Raw genomic sequence first — 23,490 nt, forward strand, 5'->3', positions numbered from 1 at the left:
TTGGCTGAGGAAAGTCTGCCCTTGGGCTGTTATTTTAAGATAATTTCTGAGACTAATAGATGATAAATGTTGCCTTTAAATGAAGGAGAGAAAGTTACAGAGAGGGAGGAGAAGGCTATAGTCCAGGGTAAAGGACTCCAAGATAATAAAGTTAGGACTGAAGGGAGTTGGTCACAATGTCCTGCAAAGCTGGATGAGGTCTGTGGGGAAAATGTGGCACTGAGTCCAATGGGAACTGTGGGCTGGCTTGACTCAGGCCAGTTTTAGGAATTCTTGCAATATGTTCTGTTCCTCAGCTTCAATGAAGAGCTTATAGTCTGGTACCCATTAACAATATGGGGAGGGGTAGCCTTGGGATTGCCTGCCACGGCTCTCATCTCATCCCCGCAGGGTGTTGTCCTTGGAGATGTCCGCTAGCTGATACTGGATACACACCACTTTGCTCTGCTGGGACTTGATTTCTTGGGAGCTGTGGCCAATGTCCTATAGACCTGAAGGCCGCTCATGTTGCAGGTGGACAAATGTGTGGACAGATGGATGGAGGGTGGTAGCAGCAGCTGTACTACCGGGACTAGGAAAAACTTTTAAATTGCTTTATTGGAATGTAATTCTTGGGTCATAAAACTTTCAGCCAGCCATGGTGGTGCATGCCTGTAATCCCAGCATGCAGGAAGCAGAGGTAGGAGGATTGCCCTGAGTTCCAGATTAGCCTGGATTGCATAGTGAGTTCTAGGCCAGCATGAACCACATAGCAAGGTCTTGTCTCAAAACAAACAATTCACTACTTTAAGTTATTCAGTTTAGTGATTTTTTAGAATTTAATGTTGAGGGTTGTACATCTATCACTACAATTAATTTTAAAGCATTTTATCACCTCACGAGTCTGTATCCTTTTGCTGTCACTCTTAATTTCTTGTCAGCTAATTTTTGTCTCTAGCTTTGTTATTGTAGATATTTCACATAAAGGAAATTATACATGACCTTGTGTAACTAGCTTCTTTCAGTTTATGTAGGTTTATTAAAGTTTTCCACGTTGCAGCATGTAGTATTAGTATTTCCTTCCTTTTTAAGGCTGGTAATACTTCATTATGTGACTCTATTCCTTTTATCTGTTTGTCAGTTGACTGACTTGTTTCTTTCCACTTTTTGGCTCTTTTAACAGTGCTGTTACAAACATACATACATGTCCTTTCCTGGCCTTTTTAGTAATTCCCAATTTGTTTTCCAAAGCAATTATACCACTTCCCAGTTGAATGAATGGTTTGTAAAGTCTTCTGTATATTCTCACCAACACTTATTGTCTTAATTTTGATGCTAACTGTTTTGGTGAGTGTAAAAGTGTAATTCATTGTGGCTTATTTGCATTTCCCTGACTGCTGAAGATGTTGAGCATCTTTCTGTGTACTTACTTGCCATTCATCTGTCTTGTTTGGAGAAATACCTGCTTGTAATTTTTGGCTATCTTTATGTGCTGTTATTTGCCTTATTATTATTATTATTTTTTTTTTTTTGGTGGAACTGGGGATTGAACTCAGGCCCTTGCACTTGCCAGGGAAGCACTTATTCTACTGAGCCGTCTACCCAGCCCCTGCCTTTTTATTATTGAATTGTAAGAAACAGCAGAATTTTTCAAACTTCCAGATAATTACCTTGTAGACTTTACTTGTTGTGATATATTATTAATTTCCTGAATGGTGTGAATGTTTGAGGAAGAAAGGTAGTTTTATAAGAATATCTCCTATACAAATAACATATCGTACATGATATTTTATTTTAGGTCATTATTTTGTGTGTCTGTTTTGTTTGCTTTTAAATTTTATTTTGGAATGATTTTAGTTATAGAAAAGTTGCAAAGCTAGTATAGAGAGTATCTGTATATACCTTTTTGTCTTCTAATGTTAACGTCTTACATATAATGATGTTAGAGTTGTCAAAACTAAGAAATTAACAGTTATATATTACTATTAACTAAACTCTAGACTTCATTTGGATTTCAACTTTTTCACTAAAGACCCCTTTGCCCTTTTATTTCGGTTATTTGAGACAGGGTCTTGTTATGTAGTTCAGCCTGGCCTTGAATTCACAGTGTAGCCCAGACTTACCTTGAACACATGGCAATCGTCCTACCTCATCTTAAGTATAGTATTTATTTGCATTTATTATTGAACATTTATCTATGCTTTAGTTTTTCATGTTCTTAGAAGTTATGTCAGATAGTAAGTAGAATTAGTATATATCTATGGCTTTCAAATTAAGAAAAAAAATCACTGAAGATAATATTAAAGTGATTTGTCATTTTATATTTTTCAGCAAAAGAAGCATTTGAGAAGAAGATATCACCAATTATAATTGATAATACAAACCTACAAGCATGGGAAATGAAACCATATGTTGCTTTGGTTTGTACAATAAGTTGTCATAATTTTCTAATATTGAGCTTGGAATCATTGACCGATGTTAATTTTTACACAAGTGTATCTCAAGCACTTGAGAATTTCAGAATCTTGGCCTACATTGAACTCTAAGTTCTTTGGTCTCCAGTGATCAAAATGAACAATGAATATAGCTGAGTTCCCCATAATTCTAAATTTATTTAGTTTTTAAATATTGAGAATTAAAACCTTAAAATCTTTTTTTTTTTTTGCCAGGCAAGTGTTTATTCTACTGAGCTATCTCCCTGGCCCTAAATCTAGTCTTGTTTTGTGTTTTGGTATCTGGTGTGCTAGTGCAAGCTGGTAATCGCAGCATTTAGGTGGCTGAAGCAGGAAGATTGTTGGGAATTTGAGACCAGCCTTGGCTATGTAGTGAATTCAATACCAGCAAGACTGTCTGAAAATAACTTTTCTAAATTTTTAAATTATTTTAAGTGTGTACACACACACACACACACACACACACACACACACCCCTACCTTCTTTTACTTGGAACAATTAAAATTCAGTGGTCCCATGCTGGTGCATACCTGTGATCCAAGCATTCAGGAGGCTGACATGGGGGAGTGGTTGCCTCTAGTTGGAGGCCAGACTGATACATTTAAGACCAGTTTGAACTACATAGTCAGACTGCCTCAAAAAATAAAACTAAACAACAAATTCGGTGGTCCTTTGTTATTCAAATTTTAAAAAAAAGGATGCTGTTCTGAGAAATTCTGAATTCTGAAAACTCATTTTCAATTCCCTCAGATTGCCAGACTCTTTAATCTCTAGCTTGGAGTGTTTTCACTCCTCCCACAGCCCAGGTTGGCCTGGATTATGATGGACTTGCTCTTTTTACACCCTCCACTCTACTCTAGTCTTTTTTTTTGTTTTGTTTTGTTATTTTTTGGTGGAACCGGGGATTGAACTCAGGCCCTTGTGCTTGCCAGGGAAGTGCTTATTCCGCTGAGCCATCTCCCCATCCCCCTCTACTCCAGTCTTGAGGCTTTTGTGCCAAGTGGTCTAGGTGAGACTGTAACCTGCAGTCCTCTAGCCTCCCCACAAGTGTGCATCCATGCCTGGCTTTTTGCCTTGCCTAGTTAGACACTTTTTACATCCACCTCACCCTTGTTTCTGTTATAACATGATGTATGCTGTTTTTTTTATTAGTAGGCCATGAGGTAGGCTTACTTTTCTGTGAAGTGCAAGTAAGAATTTTAGATTTTATGGGCCACATACAACCTCTGTCACATATTTTTTTATTTCCTCTCATTTGTCTTTTGTTAAAAGTAAAAAGAACTATTCTTAGTTCCCATTCAGAAGGGAACAGGGAAGTACAGACCTAGCTGGCAGGGAAATGGAGTGAAGAGCAAGCTGGCAAACAAATGTAATGGCAATTATTTGAAATAATTTAACAGTTTCATTTATTTATTGATTTAGCAGTGCTGGGGATTGAACCCAGAGCCCTGCACATAGTAGATGAGCCCTCTACCAGTGGGAATTACTACTTCCCAAGCCCTGAAGTAATTGTAAAGTTATAAAAGTTAATGGATATATATGATAAATATTCAAACTAAAAAAAAACCCAAAACAAAACCAAAAACCCTGAAGTCCTCCTCCCTGCAGGTAAATGCTTTTAATAGTGTTTTTGGAAATCTTTGCTGAAGTTTTCTATGCACATACAAATTGCCCAAATAAGAGCTCTGTTTATTTCAATAATGGATGGACTTTCTCACATTAACACAAGATGAATTTAATAAATTACTATGTAGTATTTTTCCTCTTACAAATAATAGTGAACTGGATATCCTAGCATTCATGTGTGTCAATGTATGTGTATGCGCACAAGTTTGGTATAGGTGTCCATATTTCTTCTTACATATTTTTGTTTTTCTTTATTTTTTAATTAATTTGGTACAGGGTCTCACTATCTAGCTCGGCCTCATAGTGATCCTCTTGTTTTCAGCCTCCCCAGTGCTGGGATTCCTGGCGTGTGCCACTGTGCCTGGTCTTGATTGCCAGCTCAGTGCACCCAGGGGTGGGGCTGGCTTGGCATGTGGTGCCAGGGATTGAACCCCGGTCCCTACGCTTGTTTAAGCAAATGCTTAGTCCACTGAGCTATCTCACTGGCCTACTTAGCATATTTTTCAATAGTGTACATTACTGGATATTAATTGCCAGGTCACAGATACTGTATGTTTTATCAGTTTAATGTACCTATCAAAACATCTTTTGAGGTGGTTTCATTTTTAATATGCTGTAAATTTAGAAATAATGTAAATAATTTATGGAAACAATTACTTATGTTTTTGTCTTTTATATGTAGTCACAGAAACATAAATATAAAGTCCTTTTCCGAGAACCAGACACATGGTGGAAGTTCAGACCAAAGGAACTTGCAAGGTAAAACTTGGGGGCTAATATGTTTTTATTTCATTTGTAAAGTCCATTTAGATTTTTTCCCTTTATAAATGATGAATGATTTAAAATAAGTTTAAAAAAAGCGAAAAGGATAAGAAAAAAGGTTTATTGAGAACAAATGTTAATGTTCAATTATTTGTTCAATTTGCATACCTATACCTGTTAATCTGAGCAACACATTTAATAATAATACATAATGTAACAACCAAATAAATAAATAAATGATGAATGAAGCAAAATTAATTTTATTACAGGTTTGTCATTTTAAAAAATTGACAACAAGCTTGATTGTGTTTTCTTTCTAGTTTTATAAGTATAGCTTTGTTTCTAAAATTTGTTGTCTTAATATACTCAGTACTTTATTTCTTCTTAATAATGCATTCATATCTGGGAGTACAGCAGGCTTGAGACTTTGGCACAGTTGAGTTGTGTGCTCCTGGCAAGAACCTGCTGCTGCCTAGTGATTTACTGGAAAGTGGAAAGGAAATAAAAATTGAAAAGATAAAAAATATCCAGATGTCCAGATAGTTTACCCTCCTACCACTTAGGGTTATGTTTTTATTTATTTGGTTGCTTGATTGTAATAAAAAATGTTACTTAGGACATGGATATAGTGTTTTTTGCTTTGTCTTCAGTATTTCCCTAGAAACATCCCTACCTTAATTTTAGGGTATTTTCTTCTTGGTAATTATAAGTAATTTCAGTTTCAACCTCACAGTTTCTGTTTGATTAATTCTAGAACATTTACAGTTCAGCAAAAAGAAACTGCACACTTGCTAGTGTTTCCTTCATCCAGTTCTTCCCTCCTTTTGGCAGCCACTAATCTGTTTTGTTTTCCTATAGGTTTTTTAGTTCTGGATGTTGTATATAAATGGAATTGTATACTATGTGGACTTGTATGTCTGGCATCTTTCATTTTGCATAATGTTTTATAGTTCATCCCTGTTATAACATATTCAACACTTCCTTTTTTTTATGAGCAGAATATATTTATTGAGAGAAAGAAAGCTCCTGTCCAAGAGAGGGACAGGAGGGGGGGCCCCGAACATGTTGTTCCCTGGGAAGCTGTCTTTTCCAGGGACTTTTATAGTGTAAAACCATGTGGGGCTAAAGTAGAGAAAAGGGGAACTTGCTTAGGTGGATGTGGGGTGGGACAAAACTATGGTCAACCAATGAGATTATAAGCACCATTGCTCAGGTAAAATTGATTATGCCCAGGACCAGTCACGGAGTAAGCAGCCATGAATACAGGAAGGGTTTCTTCCTGTTGTGAGTTGGAATACGGGACAGGGTCTCTTCCCGTTGGGAGTTGGGCTAGTGACTCACTTGGGTCTTTCCAGGTGTTCGATACCTATTTAGAATATCAATCCCAGGTGCTACTCTTTTAGCATTTGTTTGGCCTTTAGGTCTGTAGGTCTGGTTCACAGCAGGAGCATCCGCCCCTTCCCACAGTTGTAAGGCATCATCTTCTTTGCTGTCTCCTTCGAGGGCCTGGCCCTGTCTGACTGCCTATAATATTTTTATCTTATTTGGCCACCTGTAACATTTCCCCCTCTGAAGAAGTAACCCGAACTGCCATTAGGGAAGCATGGGCGATGACTGCTCTGGCTTCTTCAGGCTGAAAGGGGTTGTAGTTGTTGATTGGCAGTCAGATGTATTCTTTAGAGGTTCTATCTAAAGGCCCTCAATAGATGACAGGCATTTTTCTCTTGGATGAACATATAGCTTTGAGTCTGGAGGAGACAAAGCCAAAGAAACAAGTCAAATAATCACAACAGGGTAATTATGAAAAAGACGAGTTAGAACTTTTTATAGGTTCATTAGCAGATATCTTAAATGTAGGGTTTAATCCCTTTTATCTTCCATGGCCATTGGGTATTGTCTCAAACAAATTGGCCTTTATGTCTCATCAATTTTGTTATTGTGGCACATGAATTGACAGAAATAGGGAAAACACCAAGTACTCTCCAGTTTATAAGTGGGGTCAGGGGCCGGGGACATGGCTCAGTGGAATAAGCACTTCCCTGGCAAGTGCAAGGGTCTGAGTTCAATCCCCGGTTCCACTAAAAAAAAAATAAAAAATATAAGTGGGGTCATTGGCTGGGTAACTACCAACAAATCTGTATGAGCTTTTAACAAATGTCTAATAGACTTTTTTCTTTTTCTTTTTCTTTTTTTTTTTTTTTTTTTTTTTTTTGCGGAACCAGGAATGGAACTCAGGCCCTTGTGCTTGCCAGGGAAGCGCTTATTCCACTGAGCCATCTCCCTGGCCCTAACAGGCTTTTTTTTTTTTTTTTTTTTTTAAATATTGGCTGTTAACACGGGTTCCCTCAGGCTGAGAGGGGAAGACCCATGACCACCTCAGTCTGAAACTTTTTCTGACTCCATCATGAACACTTCTTTTTCCTTCTTCAGCAGCTTTGGACATTTTTCCTTGAAATGTCCCTTTTTTTTGTTCGGATCTAGGAAAGCATAACTTTTTTTTTTTTTTTTTTTTTTTGGTTTCTTAACTGGTCTTCGCTCCCTTAGGCTGCCAGTGTCACTATTTTTATTTTTCGTCTATAATTCCATTCTGTATCCTTTTTACTATGAAACACCTTAACTCAGACAAATTCATTCCTGTATACCCTTCTAACGTCTGAAGCTTGTGTCAGACACCAGGGGTCCACTGAGCAAAATATAACTTTGGTTTTAGATTTTACCTGTATGATCTTCTAGGAAAGAACAAATTTTTTGAGTGATTAGAACACATTATAATCAAAGCATGAACATTTGAGCTAACAGGTACATTTATAAACTTTTTGAGACCTAGCAATGGTAACTCACTAGCTCTTAGACCCATTTATTCATGGAGTATGACAATTTGTTGTAAGTCCCTCTAGCTTTAGGGAAGAGGTCACACATATATTTACTATCAACATGAAATACCTGTATTACATCAGAAATCAACCAGACTAACATACACTTATCATGAAATACATAGCATTTAGTCAGATTAAACCAATGAAATACCTTTTAAGTCCTTGTACATGAACAACAATATATATTGCGTTTGTAAAAACTAGGCTTAGCATAATCTTGATTAGTAAGCAACCTGAATATATTGTAATATCTCAGTTACAGCTAAAGCAAGATGTCTTTTAAAGTCTGTTTTTATTGAGGTACCACAACTGTAGGAAAATCAGGGTTGGAGAAGGACAAAGAGAACTATGCCAGTGTCCAGCAATACGCTGTTTTTGTTTTTTTTTTTTTTTCCTTTAGCTATGATTACTCAGGGCTCCTCTGTGGAGATAACAGGTAGAGACTGTCTGGCCAGAGGGAGGAGGCAGGCCCAGGGCCTTTAGTCCTGCTGGACCACCTGGGAAGCTGAGTCTGAGCTCTGAGGCCTCTGCCTCAGAGTGCAGTCTCACTCCTAGTGGCTGCCTTGGCAGTCAGGGCATGGCTTGTGGGCCTCTTAAGGCAGTCCGTCTTACAGTGGCCTTGTTTCTGACAGCAGTAGCAGATGAACCTCTTCATTGTTGAGCTCTTCTTGGAGCCAAGAGAATCAGTCTTAGGGTCTGTTTTGAGGCCGCAATAATGGCAGCCATTTTTTATTTTTTTGTTTTCTCTGCCTGTTTTTTTTCCCAGTTCCAATTATAGGACACTTAAACAGTTTTTACTAAAGTATCAAATGAGTTGTCTGCAGCAAAAGCTATTTTTTGTTACTCTTTTCTGGAGCTGACTGAGTAATGAACTTATTTGTAAGAGTCATCTGCCCCTCTATTGAATTAACGTCTCACGAAGTATGCTTTACCAATGCCTCTATTAAACATTACAAGAAATCAGAGGGGTGTTCATCTTTCTCCTGGTAAATAGCTAAAATTTAAAATAACTAGAAGGCTTGGTAATAGTTCTTAGATCTTTAAGAATGCACATTTGAAAGAAAATGTCTTTTTTAGTTGTTTGTCTGGCTATTAGGTGACCAGGGGTCTAACTGCTTGGGCTCCAGTGGGAACTGGAAGTTCCACTGGTTGTCTATTTCTTGGCTCTTTAAAATTAACAATATGTTATTCCTCTCCAAATGCAGTAACAGCTTGTAATGCCTTTATTTTCATAGACGTCAAAGCTTGGTTTAAGATTAACATTACATCTTTCCAATCTAGTTCGTAAGTCTGAGTAAATTGTCTAAAGACATCAATGTACTTATCAGGGTAATCTAAGGCCCATGAACTGTTTTAAACTGCCTCTTTACTTTTTTGAAAGGTATTGTCCTTGAAAAGCTTCATAGATTTAGCTAAGAATGAGAGTACCTCTGTAGAGGCCTGGATTACAGCTGTTTTAGAAGACCACACCCTCTAGACTAGAAAGGCAAATAGGGGAAACCTTACTTTTAACAATGATGGGAAAGGCTGAACTGCCTGGTATTTCTGTTGCTCACATCTACATTTTAAAACTTAAATAACAATAACCTTCTTAATGCAAACAAAAACTGAACATAAGACATTTACCATTTTCCTTTTTACATCATCTTTCTAGTTACAAAATAACATCATAATTGATACTTTTCTCTGCATTTCATTTGGATTACATAGCTCTTTTTTAGCATGTTAGGATCAAATGTCTTCTGGTGTCCAATGAAGCACACTCTAAAGGAGTAAGAGACTTTGGCTGTGAGATAACCTGGAATTTAATAGAAATTACCTTTTTGGGCATCCCCACCTTCTTTCTAATTGATTCTTCCACCCAAGCGTCCCTGAGTAGCCCTCTCCAGAGCAGGTGGATGTTCCTGTTGGAGAGAAGGGAGACAAGATTCCACCAGCCTATTCACCCTTGAACTGGTGCGCAATTCCTGTCTCCTGAAACATCTCATAACCCGTTCACCTTACTCTTATTGAATATGTGTAAGTTATAATTGGTCTGATGACCAGAATATCTGCAGAAGAAAGCATAACTATGGCATAAAAGGTCAATTAGAAGTGAGCACTTCTCAGGCTACAAAGATCACTTCTAGAGATAGAACCATTGACTGGAAGGATTTGGCCCTGTGCACTGAGCCAAGTTTTCAGACACTTGTTTCCATCTGATCACCTAGGTAAACATTTTTAACAACTAGACAAGATTTAACCTTGAAGCTCACAGGTGAAACATTTATCATCTAACAATCACAGTTTACATGTTGGTAAAAACACAATATAGCTGGCAAAAATTCTTTACTTTGTTAACATATAAGGCACAATATACTTATTAGTGAAATAAACCAGACCCACATCTGTAAATATTGTATTGTCTCCCTGGTATAAGGACTTACAATTCCGTATATGGTTAGGTTTCTAAATTTCTTGGTAAAAATATGTAAATGCTTATTTCTACTTTTATTTATTTATTTATTTATTTTTAGAATCATAAACTACATCTTTTATTTTTAAAATCAGAAACAAAATAACTTGCCAGGCAGACAAAAATCTTAGTAGAAGCTTGCTTGTTACCAGTCCATTCCTATACAAAGGGGATTGGATGGAGAGAGGAGAAGAGTGCCAACAGTGAGGAAAACTTCACAATGAAGGCTGGTGTCGACTGACATCCTCCACAGACAGATTCCATTATTTGTACTTAGCACACGACATCACGGAGGGCTGAGTTCCAGGGCAATCTCCGCTTCACCACCAGTCAGCTTTGTCTCGACATGCTTCACAATGCAGTCGAACCAAACAACATACTTGTCTACAATAAATTTTAAGTAACACCTGTACAACAACTGCCCTTGCTTTCTGTGTTGTTGGGAAAGGAAAAAGAGAAAACAAAAAGCAATAAAACCCAGCAGCACCCTTTGCAAGCCAGCAGTGTGATCCCCCCAGGCAGCGTCAGAGGCGCCTCTGCCGGGGCCGCACCCACCCTACCATGTCAGTGAGGAAGAGGCAGTGAAACTGGTTTGGTCATCTGTACTACTGTGGAGAGGAGACCAAACACAGTTCTGGCCACAAGTGGATCTGGCACATTTTTAGGTGAGATTAGAAGTTTCACAGTGTGCACAGGGGGCCAGCAAAGGAGTTTTTGGAGGGAGGTTACAAATGCTTGGTGGCAGAACAGACAGTCTGACCATTCTAGGGGGACTCGCTGTGTGAAGGACAGGAGCTAGGGTGCCTCAAGGAAGGTGTTGGTTTGAAAGATGGAGGAGACGATCTTCCCTGTGGCATTGATGGTGCCTTCACTGTCTGAGCTGGACTCAGAGTCGCTGCTCCCAGAGTAGGTGCCCAGGCCTGGGAGGATGCCGATGCAGACAGCAGCGGAGGGGCAGTGAATGGACGGGCCGCTCAGGGAAGTACTTCCAAGAGACACACAGGATGAGGCCTCTTGACTCATCATCTGGGTCAGGGTCTGGCTTCAGTCTTTTCACACTATTGCCACACTCTGAGCTCTTGTGCTTCACAGCTCCGGCCAATAACTTTGCCTGGGAGAACTTGTTCTTGGTTTCTATTGGTTTCACAGGCAGTTTCTTCTCCATTTCCTTTTTGTTTTCTGCAGAGATTCCAACCTTGTTGAGATACTTCTGTATTCCTTGAGTTCCTTCAGTTTTTCTTCTCTTCATTGCTTTTCTATTAGCTCTTGCTGCCGAGAAACCTCATCAAGGAAGTTGGTCTCATCTTCATCTAAGCCTCTAACCATGTTTTTGAATTTGAACTGCTCCTCATACTCCTGCTGCTTCCTGTCTTTCTGTTCCTGGAGCCTTTCATAGAGAGACCGAGGGTCATAAACCTCCTCTGGACATTCTTTGGGATCTTCGGGTTTTCGAACTTTCTCCCATTCTTCTTGTCTCCTTTTGCGCCGTTCATCTAATTCTGCCTCAGACACAAACCTCTTTTTGATAACAAGGTTACCATCATCCCCACCATCCATATTGAAAAGAATCAATCATTTCCTCAGCGAAGAAGCCCAGGCTGTTTCGCTGCTTGGCCAGAACCCAAGACGCACTCACCTCTTATTTCTACTTTTATATAATTATTTTTCCTTCATATTCTGTAAGGACTTAAAGTCCAACATAGCAATATCTGATGGAAAATACCTGTTCCATGGTATGCCAAAATGTTTGATATTTAGACAGGTAGGGTAAACTGAACTGCATATATTGCAGGTTAATAATTAGCTTCTCTTCTGGAGGGTTAACAACCTAAGTTAGCAGATCAAAATTGGAGAAAAGGAAAGGCTGCATGGTTAGCCAACATTTTGGCCCTAGCCTTTCAAGGTCAGTGAAGACTCGGGACATAGGAGAACCTGTACTGTAACAACATGTAATTCAGTTGTGCTCCAAATTTTCTGATCAAGAAGATTATGGAGCCACAGAGGAATGTGTTCAATGATGTAAAGTGAGCCTGGGGAGAGTCACATGGAGAGAAAAAACATTTTCTCAAGCTTTCACAGAGAGCACATTGGTCAAGCAATGGCTGTGACTCATCCTCATGTCAGACACTGACAAAAGGATGTACAAAGGGCGCTACAAGGCTACAGGATAAATCCTGAGAGTACTTGGCTGACTTTATCAGATACAAAAGTTACATTTCTTGTTATATAGGTCTTGCTATATCTTGGTCTTAACCATCCAGCAGAAAAGTATAAAAATGAGGTATATAAAGTAAATCCATATTAATATGATGAGCTGTTAAAGACTCAAGTCAATAACTTCTGAGGATAACCCACTAATATTATAGACTGCTAGACAGTGTTAGATTTTTTTTTTAATGAGCAGAATTTATTTATTTATTTATTTATTTATTTATTTATTTATTTGGAACCGGGGATTGAACCCAGGCCCTTGCGCTGGCCAGAGAAGCGCTTATTCCACTGAGCCATCTCCCCAGCCCCTCGGAAATATGTTTATTGAGAGAAAGAAAACTCCTGTCCCGAGAGAGGGACAGGAGGGGGGGCCCGAGCGGGTAGTCCCCCCCCCCAGATTGTTTAGTTGAATTCAAACACCTATAGTATTTAGATGCCAATAGAATATTCACCTCTGACAGGACAAAAAAAAATACAAAGGAAAGATCATTTTATATTTATATATACAAAATAGGATGATTTACAGCTACTTTCGCTTAATTCAATGAGAAGAAAGAGGTGTACTAACAGTGTTTGAAAAAAAACAAAAACAACAGTGTTTGGACAGAATATCCTGTCTGCTTCTTGTACTATGGATAACCACTAAGAAGATAACAATGTACAGTGTATTGATTATCAAAACTCCTATTAATGAGCTGTGAAACTGTCTCGGTCATATTTATTTCTCAATAAAAATTTAAAAAATGAGATAAAGATAAAAAACCATATAAGGCACAGATGTAAACTTTACCTGATAACCACTATTGCAAGCTGTCTCAGCCTTATTTTTGGAAGAGTGACTAATTAACTTGTTCTACTGAAAAGCTCAGGTAAAATTCCTATTTTACTAGCAGAAAGAGAGAAAAAGCACAATAAGGTAAGTGGAGATCTTTCAGTGGTCAAAAGCCAGTTTCCACCAAGCACTTTTAGGTATCTGCCAGAGAGTAGCCCTGGCCATGACCCCTCAGGTGTTCAGTTTCTGTTGGCTCACTCAACCAGAGCTCAGTCTCCAGAAAGGAATCCAACAGTTTCTCTGGTCAACATTCCATCAGCCATTGGCTTCAATGGGGATTCACCAAAGGACAGCTAGGGAAACCTGTCCTCTGCTTCAAAGAGTGGCAGCTACTCTAAGAGCATTTACTAGCTGGCAGAGTAACCACTGTTGTCCAAATTCTATAAGGGATAGTTAAAAGCCTGAGCAAGATTACCTAGCACTTTACACTAAAGGTTTTAATGTCCACAACTTATCTCTATGCACCTAAATGGTTAGACATAGGAGAAAAGATTGAGATCCTCCCTCACATTGAATGTGTTTTGGTCTGATAAGTGTGCTGCTTTTGGAAATAGCTCCTTCTGGTGTTACCCAGAAGTCGGTTCTCTCCACTGTGTCTCAGGTTTAGCCTCCCGAAGGGGACATGCCCAGAACACTAAGTCGGGACATGGCTTTTATATGTGTTCTCCTGGACAGGCATAGTCCTCTTTTTCTCATCTGACCCAGAGATGGGGTATGTGTCCTTTTTCTAAAATGACTTCCCTGTCTTTGGCATTAACAAACGCTCATTTTCTAAGGGTTTTACTTGGTTGGAACAGTCTATAAAGTTTTCCTAATTTTACATGCCTCTAAAAAGGAAAGTACAAAGAGGTAGGAAAATTAGAAATAAGGTCAAAGAAAGGATACTGAACCAGATCAGGCCTGACATTTCCTCTAGCATGTAGAGGGGGATCAGAACTAATCTATCCCAGTGAAACCTGTCCTACCGACCTAATGTCATTTAATTGGCAAAAGGAGTCCCATGTTTCATATACAGGCATGTATATTTCTTAAGTCTGAACTGGCTAAAAGTCCCATTTTACAGAAATTTATATAAAATCCACTAGGATGCTTACTAACATTACTCTAGCGCTGTGGTCTAATATCAAGCAAGGAATGCCAGTACATTTAGTCAGCCCATTCAAACACAACATATACGAATACACAATAGTAATAAAATGTCCCATTAATGAAATATCATAACCTTATAACATTTCATATTTTAACTTAAATTTATTGACATTTTGACCAACATTTTAGCAAATAATATAAGAGACAAAGCAATTTTAACCAAATTATATGAAAACTGTATGATGTAAAGCATGAACAATTATGAGCAATGAGCAAAGACATATCAACATTTGAAGCATAAAAATTTGTTATCTAAGCAAGTCCCAATCCAGAATTTATGAAAAGCAAACTCATACCTCTATCGAATGATATCGGTGGAAACCTCCAAAATAATACAGGGAGAAAAACATCTCGGGTGGGTGACCTCCAAATGATACAGGAAACCTCCAAATGACATAGGGAAAAATGATCTTCCAACCTGACCTGCATGAGTTCGTGTTCTCTAAAACTGAAGAATGAATTTTAGGAACAAACAGAAGTTATGAGCAGAATATATTTGTTGAGGGAAAGAAAGCTCCTGTCCGAGAGAGGGACAGGAGGGGGCCCCAAATGGGTTGTTCCCCCTTAATTCCTTTTTATTATCCTTTTGATAATTACTGGATTTGATTGCCTATAATCCATTTAGGATTTGTACGTCTTTACTGCATCTGTGTAAAAGGGTGAGACTGACCTGCAGCTTTTCCTTTCTTGATCTTCCTTGTCTGACTTAAGTATCAGAGTTTTGCATTCATAAAAATAATTGGAGGTATTTTCTCTTTTCTTATTCCAAGTTTACCTAAATTTGAATATTTGATCGAATTTACTTGTTAAATTATTTGAATCTACTGTTTTATGAGAAAGTTCAGTTGGAATTTTCCCATCATATCAAGTTATTAAAATTTTATTAAAACAACTATAATAGTGTTTTACCATTTACATCTCTACTGCATTAACATTTAAGGTACCCTGTTTAATCTTTATGTGTTTACATTGTCTTCCATTTTTTTCTTGATCATTTTCATCAGTGATTGGCTTTTTTTAGCCTTTCAAATAGTTCTTGACTCAGTTGATCTTATGTGCTATAAGTTGTTTTATGTTTATTTTTGCTTTTCTTCATTCGCTCTTGGCCCTTTAAAAATATTTTATTTTACTTATTCTATTATTTTAAAGACTTCTTCACGTGAAGAATTAGATTGTTTTCTAATATGATCATTTGACTCGATATATTTTCCTATGTACTACTTAGCTTTTCTCAGAATTTTAATATCCTTTCTTTTTATACCATAAATTTTGCTGTGTAGTTCTTTATCTGCTCTCAGCATTTAATATATAATCCTGTCTGTTGTTTCCTATTTATTTTCTAAATTTCATTATGGTTAATTTTATTCTTTAACTCTTGAGTTATTTAGAACTGTGTTTAAATTCCTAAACATTTAGATATTTTCCTTTTGTGAAAGACTGATTTTCAACCTAATTGTAGTAGGTCAGATTGTGAGATTTGTGTGATACTAATTCTCTGAATTTTTTTTTTTTTTTTTTGTTTTTGGAGACAAATTCCTTCTGTGCAGTTCACGCTGTCCTTGAACTCACTGTGTGATTGAGGCTGGCCTTGAATTTGCTGTGATCCTCCTGCCTCAGCTTCTTGAGTGCTGAGATTATAGGCAGGTGCCATCACACCTGACCTCTCTGATATTTTTAAAGACATTTTGTAGCCTAGTTAAGTGTTACCTTTTAGTAAGTGTTCCATTCATAAGAATGCATACTTGGGGCAAGGGAGATGGCTCAGGAAAATAAGCACTTGCCTGGCAAGTGCAAGGGCCTTAGTTCAATCCACAGTTTCGCCAGAAAAGAAAAAAAGAAAAGGGCCAGGGAGATAGCTCAGTAGAATAAGTGCCTGCCTGGCAAGTGCAAGGTCTTGAGTTCAATCCCCAGTACCGCAAAAACAAAACAAAAAACCCCACAAGAGTGCATACTAATTATAGTGTGTTCATATATCCATTAATTCTGTTGTTTGCTATTTTCTATAGCTTTTTAGTAGTCTTGATTGCTTGCTCCCTTCCTTCCTTCCTTTTTTTCTTTTTGGAGATAGGGTCTCACAACGTAGTCCAGGCTGCCTTCAGACTCATAGTGATGCTTCTGCCTCAGTCTCTCAAGTGCTGGGATTCTAGGCATACATCAGCATGCCTACTTTTTTTTTTTTTAGTAGTTTTTAAAATCTGCCCAATTGATGAGTATTTTGGAGAGAAGTAGTGAAATATTTTACTGGGAGAGAGGTTCAAAAAAACCCTCTATTTTTTAAAAAGTATAATTAATTAATTAAATACAAGGTTACAGTTCCGAGTTGCAGTGATCCTTCTGTCTCAGCCTTTCCAGTGTTGGGATTATGTTTCCGACCAGCACTGCATGCCCAAGGTTCTGGGGCCAGCACAACATGCAGTAACAGGGATGGAACTCAGGTCCTTGTGCTTGCCAAGCAGGTGCATATATTGCTGAGATAGCTCCCCAGCTTGCCCCCTTATTATCTTGAACATGTCAGTTTTTTTCTTAATAGTTTTCCTGTCTTTTTTTTTTTTTTTTGCAGAACCAGGGATTGAATTCAGGCCCTTGTGTTTGCTAGGGAAGCCCTTGTTCCACTGAGCCAGCTCCCCGACCCGTTTTCTTGTCTTTGCTTTATGTATTTTGAGGGTGTTTGTTGAAGTTTATAGGAGCTTAAGATTTTGCTATCACCTTAATTTAACCTTTTATCTTTTGCCTAGTAATTTACTTTTATCTTTAATAATTTTTGTTATGAAATACATTTTGTCTAATATTAATAGAATTATATTTTACTTATTAGTATTTGAATATTACTCCCCTTTCAATATTTTTATTTTCAACCTTTCACTATCCTTATGTATCTCTTATAACAACTATGGTTAGATTTTTAAAACTATGTTAGCTGGGCATGGTGGCACATATCTGTAATCCCAGTTATTTGCGAGGGTGAGGCAGGAGGATTGTAAACTTGAGGCCAGCCTGGCCAATTTAGGGAGACCCTGTCTGAAAATAAAATATAAAAAGGAGCTAGACATGGTAGTGCACATACCAGCATTTGGGGACGCTAAGGCAAGAAGACTGCAAATTTGAGCCCAACCCTAGCAATTTAGTGATTTAGTGAGATTCTTTTTAAAGTTATTATTTTATTTTTACTTATTAATATTTAAGAATCTTTATTGAAATAATTTTTTTAATAGGTTGGTGATGCATCTCATTGTGAGAGCCCTGGGTTCAGTTCCTAGTACTGAAAAAATCAAATCAAATAAAACAAGACAAAGCAAAATAAAAACCCACAAACAACAAAACCCTATTCTTTCCACTTAGCTCTTAACTGATAAACTTAGTTCTTTTATTGTGTCTTGTTATTCATATAGTTGATCTTCCTGTTTCACTGTGCTTTCTATTTAAATCATTTTTTTCTGTGATCTATCACAGATAATTGTATAGTTGGAATTGTTTTCTATTATTATGTATGTCTTATTTTGGATTTTTTTTTAAACAATCTAAGTTTGGTTGTTTATTTATTTTAATGGTTTTGGGGATCTAACTCGGTACCTTGTCCTTGCCAGGCAGGCGCTTATGCCACTGAGCTATATCCCTGGCCCCTTATTTTGGATTTTTTGATCAAATCTAAATTCTTTTCTCTTCTTGGTAATTAGATGCACTGTGCTTCTTCTTTTAGTGATTACCTTATAATTTCTATCATGTAAACCTTAATGTTAAGTCATTTTCTGGGATGTTTTTTCCATTATAACTCTTAATTGTTCCCCTTTATCTTACCTAGCAATAGTGTAGACAAGTAGTGCTTGTTTTATTAACTTGTATCATTACTGCTTTACCTTTTTTTTTTGCCATGGTAGACCTTTCATGTAATTTCTCTCTGCCTGATACCTTTTATTTTTATTTTTATTTTCTTCAAAATGTTACAGGCCTTATTGTCACCACCATAAATATTTACTGAGATGGAAGCATGACCTATGTCTCAATTTTAGCCACATTGACCAATTCTAGACACCAATCAACAGTGCCCATTCTAATCCAGAATGAGATTTTGCCTGATACCTTTTAGAAACAAGTAAAGGGCTGGCTGGTGTCAAACTTTTTTTTTTTTTTTTTTTTTTTTCCAAACTGCTTTTTAGAGTTTTAATTGAAAGATCCTTTTGTTACCCGTTTTCCTTTTTTTTGGGAAAGGGTCTACAGGGTGTTGAGGTTCTTACTACTAGATCTGACATGTAGTGATCTGCCTACTTAGAACTTCCCAAGAACTGGAATTACAGGCATGTGCCACCGCTAAGTCTCAATTGCCCTCTCTGTGCACCCTGGGAGGCGGGGCCAGTGGGGAGAGGAGGCTGATTGAATTCTGGCCCCTGAGTCTACCTGCAGGTGCTGTAATCTGCTGAGCTATCTGGCCTGCTGTATGTTGCCCTTATTCTTGTAATATACTTTTAGCTGTATGCATTGTATACTAATATTTATTTTTGTTATGGAAGATTATATTTAATTCTCTTCTCTTTTCTGTTTTTATTGTTTGTAAATGACTAGCTCAAAAATGTTTAGAAAAGTTTCTGGCTGCTTTTCATATTCTTTAGTCTTTGGTGATTAACAGTTTCAATACTGTGTTTTAGTTATGGATTTCATCTGGTTTGGGGTTTGTTTTGCTTCTAAAATCTGGGAATTGTGGTCTTTTGTCAGTTCTGAAAAGCTTTGAGCATTATTCTTTAAATTGCTTTTGTCCCATACACTCGCCTATCTTCTAGTACTTGGAATGGATGGATACTATATCTTTTTCCTCTGTCTTTCGTTTCATAACCTGTCTTTCATATTTTTTCTGTCTCTTTGCTTCTCTGTGATCTGAAACCAGACAAGATTGAGACAGGTAAATATGGGAGCCAGTTTTTCCCAAGAGACAAATGCTCATATTACATAGAAAGCTTTGAATTCAATCCCAAAGCAAGTTTCGAGTGAGGTGTTTTCATTAAGACAAGACTTTTGAGGAATTAAATGGCACCATTTGGCCTCTGGGTAGATGCAAATCCAGAAGCTATATAAATGAAAGCATCCTCAGGGTAAGGCCTCAGGATTTCTGTATAAACTTAAAATGTAATATAACATGTTCAATTTTAGTTGACATTGGGTCTAGGCCAGTGAGATAGCTCAGCAGTCTAAAGCGCCTGCTTAGGCAAGCTTAAGCAGGCTCAGGGGACCATAGTTTGATGCCTGGGACCACATGTTGCACCAGCCCCCACCTTCAGGGTGAGTTGAGCCAGCCACCCTCCCCCCCACCCCTACCAAAAAAAAAAAAGAAATGATTTTACCTTGGGTCTAGTTGTATTGTGATGTAAGGATACTTCAGAGCATTCTAGTCTGCCACATTGGCAAAAGTAAAAGCCTCTGTAGGGGGATGTTTATACTCACTAGTTTATAATTAACTAGTGCCTTGAAATGACAGTTTAGCAGATTCTTAGGAGTTTTTTTTTTTTTAAGGCATAGTCTCGCTCTATAATTCAGGCTGGTTGGCCTTATACTCACTATTTAGCCCAAGCTGGCCTCGAACTTGTGGCAGTCCTGCCTTATCCTCCTGAGTACTGGAACTATAGGTGTGTGCCATTATGCCTGGCCCTTTGGAGATTTTTTGCAAAGCTTAGAGCAGCTTCTTTTAATTATTTGAACCTTGTTTTTCCTAATTTGACAAAGGGTATTTGGAAAGGACAGCCTGCTAGACTGGAAAGTAGAATCAAATTGCATATATTATTTCATGATGAACCAGTTTTGATATTGTTTTGAATTAGAAATGTATTATTAATGAGGCTAGAAATACAGCTCAATGGTAGAATGCTTTGGAAGCATGTATAAAGCCTTGATTTAAGCCCCAGCATTGAAGGAAATGAAAGAAAAAAAATGTATAGGTATATCGAGGAAATCATATGTTCTTTTTTTCCTTTTAATTCACTTATCAATAATTTACCTATCCTTTTGTTCCTTGGTATTTTCAGGCGTAACATTCATGGGATAAGCAAAGAAAAAATAATAAGAATGTTGGAACACTATCAGCGTTATGTTTCGGTGCCAATAATTATGAGCTCTTCAGTGCCAGAGAAAATTGAACGTATTGAGTTGTGTGCATATTCCTGTGAGGACAGAAGTCCCAGGTAAGTTAAAATGCCTTATTTACAAAAATGTATTTTGAAACGTGTTTTTTTTTTTAATTGAACTTTCAGAGCTTATGAAATCTGTGCAATTTAACTTTAAAAATAAGGTAGATTATTATTTCTAAGTGTGTAGGTTCAGTCTTGTCTGGATTTAGTTGAAAATAAGTTAGCAAAAGAAGTGAAAGTTCATATGAAAGGTATTTTTCATTGTGCTTGGATTTTATGCATTTGTATTTATACTGTGAATATACCTATTTTTGTTCCAGTGTTTCCCTTATTTCCTTACTATTATCATTTTGGTATCCATATCACTTCTTAATTTTCTAAGATTTTAGTGAAAATACTTTTAAACTGGTATCATAAAAATTAATTCTTTGTAGTTTTACTAATACAAGTTACAACTCTTTAAAAATTTATGATTCAGAATGATACTAGTGCTAGTCAGCATGCTGTCACTAGCAAAATACCTGCGGTAACCAGCTTTTTTTTGTTTGTTTTTTTTTTTTTTTGTTTTTAAAAATTTTATTTAGAATTCCTACTTGTAGAAGTTAGCATAAGTTTACAGATCATTAGACAAATTCAATGCTTTTTTCTCTGCAAACATTTATAACAGGTTAGGAATAACAGATTAAAAATGTAATACATTACAAAACGGTAGCCTATGACTATCTGTACATTTACTATGCACCTTAATGAAAAGAATTCAACATACTTACACTGTAGATAACATAATTTTAGTCTATCATACGAAACTGACCAGTGGTAGTGCTTGAATTTAAAAATGGCCATTAAACAGGGTATTTAAACTTAAATGTATAATTAGCATGCCAAAAAAGTGAAAAAAAAAATTCAGTTGAAGTTTTGTGACTCATCAGTTCAGATATTTCATGGTATTTTTCTTTAAGTGAAAAATTTCCATATTGTAATACTAAGACAGTAACCAGCTTATTAATAGAAAAGACTTACTTCGACTCATAGTTGTATGGTTTCAGTTCCTAATCAGTTGGCTCAGTTGCTTTCACCTTTGATGAGGCCGCGTAGCATGGCAGAAGCATGTGTCAGAGTGAACCACTCATTTCATGTCTAGGAAGCAAAGGAGAGGAAGAGGCAGGCCCTTTCCAGGGTGGGCCCGCAATGTCCTGCAAACCTTCTGTGAGGTGTCTTCCCTCTCAGAGCTGTCACCACCTCCTAGGAGTGCCACTCTGAGGACCAAGGCTTTGACACATGGGTCTTTGGCAGACACTGGTTCCACCATAGCAGTAATGATTCTATAGAGTATTTAGAACACATAAACAGTTGAACAAATAAATGAATAAATGAGACTCTGGATGTATGTTAAGGTCTGAAGTAACCATATTTTTGATGATAAGGGATGAGAGAGAGGCTTTGTTAAAAAAGAATTGATCAGAAAATTTGGGACACAGCTGAGTTACATGATGTTATAGTACAAGTTCTCATATGTCTTGAGTCTTAATTGACCTTGGAAGGGTAGGGCCAAAATGTTGGCTTTCCTTGAGGCTCTTCTTTTTCTCTAATTTTTGGTCTGCAATCTTAGGTTGTTAACCCTCCAGAAGAGAAGTTTATGGTTAGTACAATACAACCTAGGCTGTTGAGCTTGACCTCACTGAGTATCAAACATCTTAGGCATAACATGGAACAGGTATTTTTCATCAAGTAATGATATGTTAAACTTTAAGTCCCTACAGAATATGACAAAAAAAATTTAAAAAATTAAAATATATTTAAAAAATAGAAATAAAGAATTATATATGTTTACACATAAGTCCAGAAATCTAACCATATGCAGCATTGTAGCAGGTAGCAGGACAGTCCCACAACACTCCTTTTCCTGTCTCCTGCCTTCATTCACCACCCCCTTCCTTTTTAAACAATCATCTACCTGAGAGACAGCATGGCAGCAACTGGCATGTCATGACAAGCAGCACGTATGCAGAAGACCAGAATGACAGGTACTCCAAGATGAACCTATTACAAATTGCCATCTTCAGTGCAGTTGCTTAGTTCACAGGTGTCACCATATATAGTCAGGGTAAGAATCCTTCCAATTTAACTGCTAGATTTGAAAATTTTCTGAAGATTCTCAGGTTCATTGCCTTACCCATCTTGAACATATAACTGTATAGCTTGCCTCTGTCATGTTTCCTAGCTCTTCTTGCTCTCTTCATTGTCTAGTCCTCAAGTTGTTGCTTTCCTTTTAATTGTATTATACCTTTCTATTTGTATTTCTTCTTTTGAGTTCTTATACTAGGGAAACGATACGATATTTACACATTTGTGTCTGGTTTATTTTACTTATGAGTATGGGGCCAAAGAGGAAAGTGATCCATGATGTAGAGTGTGCCTAAGGAGAGTCCTATATAGAGAAAACATTCTTTCAGGCTTTCACAGAGAGCAAATTGGCCAAGCAATGGCCGTGACTCATCCACATGGCTGACACTGACAAAGGATCTACAAACTGAGATACAGGATCTCAGGATAAGTCCTGAGGGGATTTGACTGACCTTATCAGATCCAAAAGCTTTAATTCTTGTTACATAGGTCTTGCTTTATCTTGGTCTTAACCATTCAGCAGAAAAGTATAAAAATGAAGTAGAAGAAATAAAGCCATGTTGTTATGTTGAGCTGTAGGGAACTCAGGTCAACAACTTCTGACATTGCCAGTCAAGCGGAAGACCCAATACTATTATGGACTACTGGACTATTTTGGAATGTTTTGATGAGTTCACACACCTGTAATATTTAAATGACAGAACTAAACAAAAAAAGAGTATACAGATGAATGATCATTTTGTATCTGTATATTCAAAATGGTTAGGATAGATATACAGCTACATTCTCTTAATTCAATGAATAGAGGGATTTGTTCTAATAGTGTTTGTAAATAGGATAACATGTCTGCATCTTATACAACAAATAACCACTAGGAAGGCAGTATGCAATGTGTTTATTATTATTATTATT

General features: G+C 37.3%; 1 protein-coding gene, 1 non-coding gene and 2 pseudogenes across 5 annotated transcripts in view; 1 reads left to right on the forward strand and 3 right to left on the reverse strand.

Moving 5' to 3' along the window:
- N4bp2 (NEDD4 binding protein 2) overlaps nucleotides 1-23,490 on the forward strand; it is a 109,540-nt gene that overhangs the window by 43,335 nt on the left and 42,715 nt on the right. For all 4 annotated transcript variants that reach the window (XM_023702744.1, XM_023702743.1, XM_023702746.1 and 1 more), the window contains 3 exons: nucleotides 2,311-2,399; nucleotides 4,742-4,818; nucleotides 20,353-20,508. In XM_023702744.1, coding sequence (XP_023558512.1) covers nucleotides 2,311-2,399; nucleotides 4,742-4,818; nucleotides 20,353-20,508 — 322 coding nt within the window. The remainder of the gene's footprint in view (nucleotides 1-2,310; nucleotides 2,400-4,741; nucleotides 4,819-20,352; nucleotides 20,509-23,490) is intronic.
- On the reverse strand, nucleotides 253-506 carry LOC101574449 (annotated as a pseudogene).
- On the reverse strand, nucleotides 10,533-11,751 carry LOC101574063 (annotated as a pseudogene).
- On the reverse strand, nucleotides 18,278-18,410 carry LOC111813012. The gene has a single exon (XR_002818368.1). It is a non-coding gene; the product is annotated as a small nucleolar RNA SNORA1 (small nucleolar RNA).

Source organism: Octodon degus, unplaced genomic scaffold (genome assembly GCF_000260255.1).
Source record: "Octodon degus isolate 3935 unplaced genomic scaffold, OctDeg1.0 scaffold00158, whole genome shotgun sequence".
In the NCBI taxonomy this organism is placed as follows: Eukaryota; Metazoa; Chordata; class Mammalia; order Rodentia; family Octodontidae; genus Octodon; species Octodon degus.